Source organism: Castor canadensis, chromosome 14 (genome assembly GCF_047511655.1).
Source record: "Castor canadensis chromosome 14, mCasCan1.hap1v2, whole genome shotgun sequence".
NCBI lineage: Eukaryota > Metazoa > Chordata > Mammalia > Rodentia > Castoridae > Castor > Castor canadensis.
Window position 1 is genome coordinate 32,403,514 of NC_133399.1, and position 12,510 is coordinate 32,416,023.

Below are 12,510 nucleotides of genomic sequence, written 5' to 3' on the forward strand. Positions count from 1 at the left end.
AATGACTAAGGATGTTTCTACTCAGGATTGGGAACTGACTTTGTTCTGTACTGGTATTGGGATTCTTGAGAATTCATGTGATGTTTCTTAGCTATTTGAATGTGAGTTTTTACAAGACCATGGGCAATGATAATGTGGATGGTCTAATAATAATCTTATGAGTGTACCTGATGAGTGTGTTATAGCTGTTGAAAAGACACTTAGCACAATTCTAGTAGACAGTAAATACTCAATGTATTTTTTGTTATCATATTCCATACTAATATCTTTATTTTGGACATGTATGCCTTTTGATTTCATACATTTATTTATACATATGCATCACAATTTAACTTCACTGATTTGAGTTTTAATATATTTCAACATTTTTGGTAGAGCTACTAATGTGATATGTTTTTGTGATTTTTAATCATAATTTGGATTACAGTTTTCTTTTTTGATTCCTCATCATTGAATATTTGCTAAGGGTGACTTTAATATTTCCCTTCTAGCTTGTAATTTTAAGAATGTTCACTGTTTATTCATCTCACATGAATTCAACAAAATGAAATGTTTGAATAAAATTAATTCAATTTCTGCAAACTTAGAAGACCTTTGTCATAGGTTGGAGATGTTGTGTGTAAAGATAGAAAGAAGGAAGAAGAAAGTCATCTTTAAAGTATCACTGAGAGTCAGTGGTTCCTACGAAAATCAAGGGATTGCTCAGGAAGACATCTGTCCTTGTCAGCCTTGGGATCGATTGCATTCACCACCAACTCTTCAGAACAGCTCCAAGACAAGCAAGGTGGAGACTTTCTATAATTCAAGCTACTTGGAAGGCAGATATAGGGGAATACAGAAGCACAAGACCTAGCTAAAGACAAATTAAACAAAAATAACTGGAATGCCGATCAAGTGATAAATTGCTTGTCTAGCAAGTACAAGGCCAAGATTTTAAACCCCAGGACTTTCTGTCAAATAAGAGTTGAAGCTAACATATGATACTTGTGTCTTGTTTTTGAGATATAATAGTGTTATGGTGTGTCAGGAGTACACTTTTATCCTGTGGATTTTGAAAGATATATAACATTAAAAATAAATAAATTTGATGAAGAAGTAATCCTTGCATGTAATTTAATTTTATATATTTAAGAGACACAAAATGAAATTATTATTATAGCCAAGTAAATTTGCAAATTCATTTTGCAGAGTTTTTTGTGTTGTTTACTTAAAAATGGTAGACCCATTTAGCTGTGGTTGTTCTTCCTATGATTTTAGCTCAGTAGTCAACTATAATCTGAAAATATTAAACAGAAACTTTTGGAAATATTCTTAAGAAAATTGTTGTGTATTATGCCCCAGATGTATCTTTCCTAGACTTCTGTTTTGATCAGTGAAAATGAAAACCTCATTCATTCATAGAGGACTGGAAATAAGGGACTGTATGCTGTGTTCTCTCAAAACCCTCCTTTACTTTTTAAAATGCTTTTATTAGTATATGATAGATATGTAGACTGTTTAATTGTGACATTTCCATATACACACATATTGTACAGTGATTTGGTTCAATCTCTCCATCATTCTTCCTCATTTCCTTCTCCCCTTCATAAAATAACATTGACAGATTTCAATGTTCCATATTCATACATGTATAGAAAGTACCTTAACCATATTATCCACTTTAACCTCTTCATTAACCTCCTCCTGCTGCTATTACCCTCCCCCTAAATGTGTCTTGTTTTACATTTCTATCCTTCATTGTTCAAGTGTTTGTTCATTGTTCAGTGGGATTTTGCCTTGGAATATTCCCTATAAATATATTGTACATTTATCCATCTAACAATCTCTATTACTCTTCTTTACCATTTCCACTACCCTGTATTGCTCCACAGCAAATAGTGCATTTAATTGTGTCTTTTCCTACACAGATGTGATGTATTATAATATCATTCACTTTCTGTCAATCTTTGTTTCTCTTCATCCTTCCTTAGTCTCCCTGAACAATCCCACTTCTAGGAACATATTTTGTATGTATATGCACATATATATATGTATATATATATTGCAATATATATGCACTTCATATATTTTAAGTTAAACACTGCTCAGACTAGATACTGTGAAATATAATGTAAATATATGGTAATGCTTATATTAGTATTTGGATCTTCAACATATGAGAGGAAATATGTGACCCTTGTCTTTCTGAACTTGGCTTACTTCACTTAAGACGATGTTCCCTATTTTCATCCATTTACCTGTGAATGACAAAATTTCATTTTTCCTTGTGGTTGAAAAATATTCCATTATATACGTACATATACATATATCTGTCACATTGTCTTAATCCACTCATCATCAAAACCCTACTTCATAACATGCAGTATACTAAAGTGCAATGAAATACCATAACTTATTCCTCCTAGCTATTTATAATTTTGTACCTATTGACTGATCTTGCCTTATCTCTTCCTCCTCCCTGCCTTCTCCAGACTCAGGTAACCACTATATCATATTATATTAACTTTTTTGTGTTGCTGGAGTTTGACCTCTTGGACTTCAATTGTTCTATATCGCCCCTAGCTCTTTTTCATTTGGTTATTTTTGAGATAGGTTCTCGAATTTATGCATAGGTCAGGTTGTACAGCAATCATCCTATTTAATCTTTTTGAATAGCTTGGTGATATGCCACCACAGCAGGCTTTTATTGGTTAGGACAGACTCATGCAGACTTTTTGCACAGATTGCTTTCCATGCGGATGCTCTCAAAACCCACTGGGAGCTACCTAAGCCTCATTTGTGAAGTAGTGTGGAATACAGGCTTGAGCCCCCACACCTACCCTAATTTTACATTTATACAATTATCACACCAACACATGAAGTCATATTTCAAATTGATTTGGATTTTTCCTGCTCTTTTTAAAACATTATCAGTACTTGACAAATGCTTCCCTTATGTACTGTATCTCTCTAATTTTTATTACCTGCCTTTAACCAGAGTATATGGAAAATTACAGATATGAACAATTCATATGTTTTAAGCTGAACAGTGTTCAGAGAATATACTGTGAAATGTAATTACACCTTAACATGTGCTAAAAATCTGATTGTATTGGGTTCATCTGTGTAACATTTCGCAAATGATTTCAATCTCAATGCTCCAGTTCATTGATCTCCATAGAAGAGAACAACAGTTAATGAACTTTTATGGATATGCCTGAGAAGAAGAAAATTTACAGAAGCTTAATCAGTTAGAAAAGGGCTAGCAAGGAACAGATCATATGCAGAGACCAGATTTAGTCTATTCCTGTGGTTAGGGCAATGTGGGTTCTATATAACAGGAAAACCCACTTTGAGGAAAATGTACTGAATATTCATCTTTGGTTAAGTAGTTACTGAGATGTTTCCTAAAAAACACTTTCCTTCTGAGGTCATGTTAGAATGCCCTCTACTTATTTTCCTTATTTGAAAAATTCTCCTAATCATATTACCTAAATAGCTTGACATGATTTTGTGACACTTTTACTTCATTAGTAAATATGCTGTCATTTCTCAAAGGAAAAAAACTAAACTTTATGTACTGAGAACATACTGATTATTATTGTACTCATATTTGAAGTATTATAAGATGTTTGAATGTTCATGTCAAGTTACTATGAAAATTATGAAACAAACTAGATAACTTGCAGGAAATGGAGAAATTCCTAGACACATGTAATCCATCAAGATTGATTCATGAAGACAGAAAATAGAACATACTAATAACAGTTTAGGAAAGTAAATCAATAAGGAAATGTCTCCCATCAAAGGAAGACAGTGACTTGTAGAAACCACTAAGAAAGAGCAATTGTTCACAAATTCCTCCAAAGACTGAAGATAACAGGAAATACTTTCACAAATCTTTAATGAGAGTACAATAATTCCCTCACCAAAGACAAAACACCCAACACAATAAAAGGAAACTCAATGCCAATGTTCTTGATGAACATAAATGTGAAAGCTCTTTAAAAAACTTAGCAAACCAAGTTCTATAAAATTTTGGGAGGATTTCACACATGGACAAGTTGGTCATTATATCTACCATGCAAGGAATCTTCAGCATATTCAATGATGGATGTATTGATTGGTTGTTTGATTCAAATATCAAACTACCAAGAAAATGAATATGAAAATATTCATTCTAGGTTTTAGCAAGTGGTTCCCAAGTGATCTTACATGAGAATCAGCTGGAAGACTTATGACAGCACAGAGGGCTGGCCCCACAGTGTTCCAGATTCATAACTTTGGACTTAGATTGACATAGGGAACTATGAAGACATTCCAAAATGTTGTGCTGTTAACCTTGGAACCAATATATATGAGGACCACTTGCCCATAAAATTGCCAATCTTATCACATGATTAATTAATTTTTCCATTGCATAGAGTAGAATTAATAAATTTTTATGGATTTACCTAGTTCTTTGTTACTCTACAGAGAGAACTAAAAGTTTCCAAGTCCATGAAACAAAATAGCATCTTCAGCAAGAGGTAGCTTTTCACAGACCTCTTAAATAACCTATATCATTTCTTTGTCCTATTGTTTGAATATTTATCCCTTGACTTAATTTTTCTAATATGAATATTATCATAAATGATTCTAATACATATACATTACAATAAACTTATATCAACATAGCACTTATGGCATTTTATTACTGGGCACATTTCTCAGGACTTTACTAATATTGACTGATTTTATACTTTCAAAAGCTTTAAGAGTCAGGTACCTCCATGGCTCCCATTTCAGCCCAGATTTCATTTTAGGATAAAGCGAATGTGACTAAGTTATGGACACATGGATGCACTGACACATCAAACCTTGATGTTATGACATAGTGGTTCAGAAATTTGAAGCCAACAGACTGAGATTCAGAGCTGACTATCTATCACCACATGATGTGACCTCAAAGACTGCAGCATTAGGAATTTGGACAGGTTGATGTGGTTCTACCTCCTGCTTCTGAAAATCAACATGGGATTCCTTCATTTTCAATGTCTCCAATTATAAAATGATTATGTAGCAAAAGACTGATTCAAACAAGGACACACACTTGTTTAGAGAATATAGTTCAGAAACTGGCATTTATAATGACTATTATTTGGTGGGATATTAATTGTACACACTTACTTATAGATAAAACACTAATCTCCTGTAAGGATATGTTGCATGTCTTCTTTCCCAAAAAAGCAAATGAGGAAAATGATGAAAAGTTCAGTCTTTAGATAAAATTGAACAATGTAAACATTTTTGTTGGTATATCTTAAGCTGATTCCTAGGAGGAGAAATTTCAGTATCATAAATTTCCAGTCATCCTGGAAAGATGTAGAAAGAGGAAAGATAATGGAGACTGAAAATGGCATTGAGCAAAGTACACTTGAACAGTTCAAGAGTTGGCATAATTGAAGTAGAGTAATTATTTAATGAATACAAATAGAGTTTAAAGGAACTCACATGTGCTGAGTGGGATTTCCTTATTATGGAAAATTATTAAGATAATCGAGTAAGGAAATGAGAGAGTAATTTGGGAACTTTTTTGTTGTCTTTCCCAACTTAGTCTCAGATAATCTGTCAGCACAAACTTGTGGTCTTTTGCTGTCTACCTGTTTCTGTCCTTGTCCATCTCAAGGGCCATTCACTCATGGACATATCTTCCTTTCATATTGAATTCTAGTTCTTTTTCCCTAGGTATCTTTATAGTCAAAATCATTCTTACAAACAGTATCAGGTATATTCTTGTTATGTTTATATTTTAAGTATATTATATAATATATGCATATGTTGCAAATGCAAGTAATAATATAGTCATTGTAGCATAAATAATGCAAAAGTGAGTGCTGATAGATCAAGTAAATTTGAACTTGATTTTGTGTACTATAAAGTGAAACTTCCAATTTATTATGTGCAATAATATTGGATTAGACATTGAAATTATATTTCACTGTTTCATGCAAAACAATAGCATATATTATACACAAACATATTAACACAGATTACTGTTCTTAGATTTAATTTGTGTTTCTGGATTAACAATATCATGCAGACAATTGCAAGCCTTCAAAAAGGCAATTGATCTGTGGCACATGGTACCATTGTGATTATAAGTAAAAATGTTTTACAGCTCATTTGTGGCCATAACAAATTTTGTTTTAATTGGGAAATATGCTATAATGATGAAGACATGAAATTAATGTAAGAAAAATACAACAGTTCTATTGTTCAGAAAAGAAAATCCATAAAAGTATTATCACATAAATCTTTATTCTGAATTGCCATTATAGTGAATGGATTGTCTGCTTAGTCAAATGTGTTACAAAATAGAAATGAGTTTGGGTTATTTTCTCAAATTAACTGCTAAAAGAAATTTCTTATTTTTTATCTGTAAATTACAAAAAGAGGCATATAAACCTTTTACTGAAGCAAGGAGGGGTTTCAATATCAGGAGCTATTGAACACATACCAAAGAAAATATTGACAAATTAAACAATGTGAAACCTACGTGCTTGAGGGCATATAGTAAGCACTACAAAGTAAATACAAAAGTAGAGTCACTCCAGAAGACTAAATTAGCTATATATTCATATTTCAAGGACAACTATTCCAATAACAAAATAAAATCTATTTTGGAGTTGAGGATGAAACTTTATGCTTGGCTAGCATGGAAGAGACACTAAGGATCAATCCCCACAAAAAGATTATGAAGTATTTTAACACTTAAGCCTCTCAATGGAAATATCAAAAATAATGTTTCAAAAAACAGGAAAATTGATGGCACTTAATAGGGAAAAGGGATTCTTAATTTCATAGTAGTAGAAATGTGTGTTAATGAAATGCTATTCCACACCAATGATATTGTCAGAGTAAATAAAGTTATTTGTGGAACACCAGAAGTATTTAGTGGGAAGGTAAATTAGCTCAGTAATTTAGGAAAAGTCCTTAGAAGTACCAATCCATGGCAAGCTACACTGTGTCAGCCAACAATTCATCCCTATTAATTTTTATTACCTTCAAAAGTCACAGAGGATTTTTTCAAAAAGCTTAATTCAAAATATCACAATATAGACATCAAAATTTCATAAACACCAGATATTCTTCTTATTCTAATGTCCCCAGGCACAAAATAAAAACATGAGCTATTAATAATAATTGAATAAAAACATGATTGATTCTTAAGTACAATGATGGGCACTGGTGGCTCACACCTGTAGTCCTAACTATTCAGGAGGCAGAGATCAGGAGGATCGTGGTTCAAAGCCAGCCCAGGAAAACAGCTCATGAGACCCTATCTTGAAAAACCCTTCACAAAAATAGGGCTTTTGGAGTGTCTCAAGTGAAGGCCCTAAGTTCAATCCTCAGTACTGCAAAAAAAAAAAATGATGAGACTAACAAGAAGACATGAAATCAATCACTTAGTTAGAATTTAACACAGTCAAGGATGAGGACGTGCATCAAGTGGAGAGTGCCTTCATGGCAAGTGCAAGACCCTGAGTTCAAACCCCTGCACCACCAAAAAATTTTAACACAGTTAAACTACAGCATATTTATGAAATATATTGTACAGGAATTTCCTCAAAGGTGATTGAAAGCATTACTGTCCTGTGAAAATGACAATATTAAGGGCCAATGATCGAGAGAGAGAGAGAGAGAGAGAGAGAGAGAGAGAGAGAGAGGAAGAGAGGAGAAGGAAAGAAGAAGTGTAGCAGGAAGAAGAAAAGGAGGAAGAAGAAAGGAATGCAGTAATATAGATGTATGGAAAAGATAACTATAAATGTATCCAGGGAAGGACACTAAATTTTCTTTCTCTGGAGTCAATATTGGGTGTCAAACTAGACAGCTGTATTTCCTAAAGTGACCACCTGTGGTGGACTGAAAGACGCTCACCTCTAGGTTATGGCATATTGTTCCCCTCTGAAGTCCTTTTAATGAAAAGCAATTCTCTTTTTTAAAATTCATTTATTCACATGTGCATACATTGTTTAGGTCATTTCTCCACCCATCCCACCTCTCCCCACTATGCCTCCCTCTCACTCCCTCAGATCCAGGTCAGTCCTGTTCTGCCCTTATCACTAATTTTGTTGAAGAAAAGAAACAAGCATAATAAGGAATACAAAGCATTTTTTAGTTGAGTTAAGGATAGCTATACAGAAAGATTCCCCACATTGTTTTTGTGTACCCATGTGTTATGACCCATGTTGATTCATCTCTCACTGATCTTTACACTGGTTTCTGATACACTTCTCATGATAACCTCTGTCGCTTTAAGGTTTCTGTATTAGTTCCTCTGGTGTGGGGACATCAAATGCTTTCATGTTTTGGGTTTTCTACCTATTCCTATATCTCCCGTATGTGCTCTCCCCTTATCATGTGATCCATGTCCAACCACATTGCTGCATTTGCCCTAGATTTAAAGTCCACATATGAGGGAGAACATACGATGTTTGGTCTTCTGAATCTGGTTCACCTCACTCAGAATAATGTTCTCCATTTCTGTCTATTTACTTGCAAATTATAAGATTTCATTCTTCTTCACAGCTGAGTAAAATTCCATTGTGTACAAGTACCACATTTTCTTGATCCATTCATCAGTAGTAGGGCATCTTGTTTGTTTCCATAATGTGGCTACTGTGAATAGTACTGCAATAAACATGGGTGTGCAGGTGCCTGTGTAGTAACCTGTGTTGCATTCCTTTGGGTATATACCCAGGAGTGGGATTGCTGAATCATATGGCAGGTCCATGTTTAGATTTTTAAGACATCTCCACATTTTTTTCCGGAGTGGTTGCACCAGCTTGCATTCCCACCAGCAGTGGACTAGGGTTCCTTTTTCCCCACATCATCACCAACACATGTTGTTGTTGGTGTTTGTGGTGATGGCTATTCTAACAGGGGTGAGGTAGAATTTTAGTCAAGTTTTGATTTGCACTCCCTTTATGGCTACAGATGGTGAGCATTTTTTCATGTGTTTTATGGCTATTTGAATTTCTTTTTTTGAGAAAGTTCTATTTAGTTTAGTTGCCCATTTCTTAATTGGTTCCTTGAGTTTAGGAGTGTTTAGTTTCTTATGTTCCCTGTATGTTCTGATTATCAGTCCCTTGTCTGATGTATAGCTGGCAAATATTTTCTCCCACTCTGTGGGTGGTCTCTTCAGTTTAGAGACCATTTCTTTTAATGTGCAGAGGCTTTTTAATTTTGTGAAAACTCCCATTTATTCATCCTTTCTCTCAGTTGCTGGGCTTCTGGCATTCTATTCAGTAATTCTTTGCCTATACCTATTACTTCCAGAGTGTTTCCTGCTCCTTACTGTAGTAACTTCAGAGTTTCAGGTCTGATATTTAGGTCCTTAATCCATTTTTGAGTTAATACTAGTACAAGATGATAGACATGGATCTAGTTTCAGTTTCTTGCAGATGGATAACCACTTTTCCCAGCAACATTTGTTAAAGCTGCTGTCTTTTTTCCATCGTATATTTTTGGCACCATTGTCAAAAATGAGGTGGGTATAGTTGTGTGGATTCATATCCAGGTCCTCTATTCTGTTCCACTGGGTCTTCATGTCTGTTTTTGTGTCAGTACCATATTGTTTTTATAAAGCAATTGTCTTTATTGATGAGTACCAATTAATGTAAGAGTTCATTTTCCTCATTAATACTTAGGGAATCTTTACTGATCAGCTTCCAGTATCATTCAAATATCTCAAAACTCTAATGTCATTTAATCACTCCTAAATATGAAGAAAGTTATGATTCCCTCCGAAGGATTTTGTTAACCAGTAACAAGTCTAATGATATCTGACAGGCTATGATTTCCCCCTCTTCTTTCTCATTAGATATTATTCTTGGATGAGATTCTGACAGTCTTAGCCACATGAACAGGTAGAAGTTGTTCTCTAGCTATGATGATCTTTATTTAAATATTATCACTGCTCTAGTTGCCTTCTCCAACTTATATCCTTCTGGGAGTGTGCCTAAAGGTATGTTAAGATTTTGATCTTTCAGGCTTCTCTAGATTCCATATAAAGGAACTAAATTAAGAGGATAGAATTGTGTATAACATGGTACAGAACAAAGCATGAAACTGTCAAATCCATAACTAAAATGCACCTGGAAAATACATTGTCCAGTCATTTTGGAAGAATACAATGGCAGAAGTTTCTCACACTCTGGCATATTTCACATTGATTTACTCTAGAAACCCAAGCCCTTAACAATTGATACATAGTAGAAGTTGTCATGCTGATAAGTTTCCTCAGAGCTTCCTTCATTTCCTTGTTTCTCAGGCTATAGATAAAGGGGTTAAGCATTTGGGGGACTACAGAATACATCACTGAAGCCACTGCAGACTTCCAGGATGAGTCAGTAACTGCAGAGCTAATGTAAATCCCAAAACCTGTCCCATAAAACAAGGATACAACAGACAGATGAGACCCACAGGTTGAAAAGGCTTTATGCTTTCCTATTGATGATGGCATTCTCAGAAGAGAGAAAACAATGTTAACATAAGAGAAAATTATTCCAGCGACAGGAACACCACCAAATACACAAGCTGTGACAAATATCAGGATGTTATTGATGAGAGGATCAGAACATGAGCGTTTAATGATCTGACCAAGTTCACAGAAGAAGTGGGGGATTTTTGGTTCTGTGCAGAAGGACAACCGCAAAACCATCAAACTGTGCAGCAGAGCAACTGCAGTGCTAATAAACAGAGAGATCAGAGCTAGCATGACACAGAGACAGGGGTTCATGATAATTGTGTACCTCAGGGGGTGACAAATGGCCACATAGCGATCATAGGCCATCACTGCAAGGAGACAATTTTCCATGCCACCAAAAACTGAAACAAAGCAAACCTGGCTGATGCAGCCCATGTAAGAGATGTTCTGATCCTGCTTTTGGATATTCAGCAGCATCTTTGGGATTGTACTTGTGCTGAAACAAATATCATTAGCAGATAGGTTAGAAAGAAAGAAATACATAGGTGTGTGGAGGTGGGAGTAATAGCTGATGGTCAGAATAATTATCAGGTTTCCCAAGATGGTGACCAGGTACATGGACAGGAAGATGCTGAAGATGAGAGGCTGCAGTTCTAAATCATCACTCAATCCCAGGAGAAGAAATTCTGAAATAACAGTTCGGTTTTTTGCTTCCATGATGCTGAAAGATCTGATGGAAAATTTGGGTAAAACAATGACAAAATGTATTTATCCACCAGCATCATCACTTGGGAACCTGTTAGACAAACATCCCTGTAGATACATTTATCTTTAGACTGCTATTCTCCAAAACTGTGAAGAAGTGAAATTTTTTGTTTGCTCACCCAGACTCTGATCCTGAGTTATGGTCGTCCTAGTATTTAATACTCTAAAAACAGTCTCACCAATAATCTAGAAAAATGGAAGCATATTTCAGCATATTTTGTAATAGTAATCATGTTTGAGAATGGACAAATTTCTGCTCTTAAAAATGGGCCTTCATTGTGAAACACACTGAAAATTTCTGAATAATAGGAGTTAGGTAGGAATGGGTAAGGGAGAGTAACAAAAGAGACTAATCTGAATAAAGAATAAAATACAATGCTGAAACCTCTGTGAACAATGAACATACTTGAAAATTGATGGACAAGAATGTTAAACAGGTCCTGACAGGAGGTGAGTACATGTGCGAGTGAGATAATGAACAGACAGGGTGAAAGAGAATAAATATGTTCAATGTACTTTGTATTCTTATATGACAATTGAACAATAAAATCTTTTTAAAGTCTTTGAAGTAGGCTAAAGGTTGAGAATGTATGCTGGTGGGGATGAATGTAATGAAGGTAAACTGGATGGATATATGGAAACTTGGCAATGAAACACACTGCATAACCAATACATGCTAATAAAAATGTTTAAAATGGGGCTTCTTCTTGGATGGAGTATGAGATGAGCAGCATGAGTCTGGTTCAGCATTGGGGAAACAACTATGGGGACCTATTAAGAGGAAGAGGATGACAGATAGTTGACAAGAGAAGCAGGGGATGTTGTTTCTCATATTTTTCTCTGCTTTGTTACTTACTCTCCTCACTGATTCTCAGGATGAAATTCTAAAACATAACTTCCTCCTTTCTACTACATTTACCAAGGGACATTGTGTTACCTGGTATACTTCAAGGGAAATGATGTTCACCATGTCTTCTGGATATTGAAGATGGAAGATCTGTGTTCAGGAAGGGCAGGAAGACTGAATGATTTAATAGTCTCATGTTCAAAAGGATCATTACTTAGAGGAGGCTCAGGTATTGTTTCATGACTGGAGCAGAGCTTTTGTGTGAGAATATGTGCCAGCTCCGATGGTCTCTATCTCTCTGGGGACGTAATATCCAAAGCTCCTCATTAAAACAGCAATTTTATTATCAATTTAATCCCAGTATAGTGTGTATCCTAAAGACTATCCTTAAAGAAGGGAGTAATATTGTACGGATAATTCCCTGAACCCCGAGAACAGACTTGCGTCA

The 12,510-nt window shown here is 35.0% G+C and overlaps 1 protein-coding gene across 1 annotated transcript; it reads right to left on the reverse strand.

Annotated features, from left to right (window-relative positions):
* Positions 1-7,653: 7,653 nt before the first annotated feature.
* Positions 7,654-11,455, reverse strand: LOC109702497 (olfactory receptor 7G2-like). The gene has a single exon (XM_074054206.1). It carries the CDS (start codon positions 11,165-11,167, stop codon positions 10,139-10,141), a length of 1,029 nt encoding a protein of 342 aa, XP_073910307.1. The 5' UTR covers positions 11,168-11,455; the 3' UTR covers positions 7,654-10,138.
* Between the last annotated feature and the right edge of the window lie 1,055 nt (positions 11,456-12,510).

Coding starts and splice junctions, on each gene's coding strand:
- LOC109702497 (XM_074054206.1), bottom strand. CDS start 11,167: ATGGAAGCAAAAAACCGAACTGTTATTTCAGAATTTCTTCTCCTGGGA.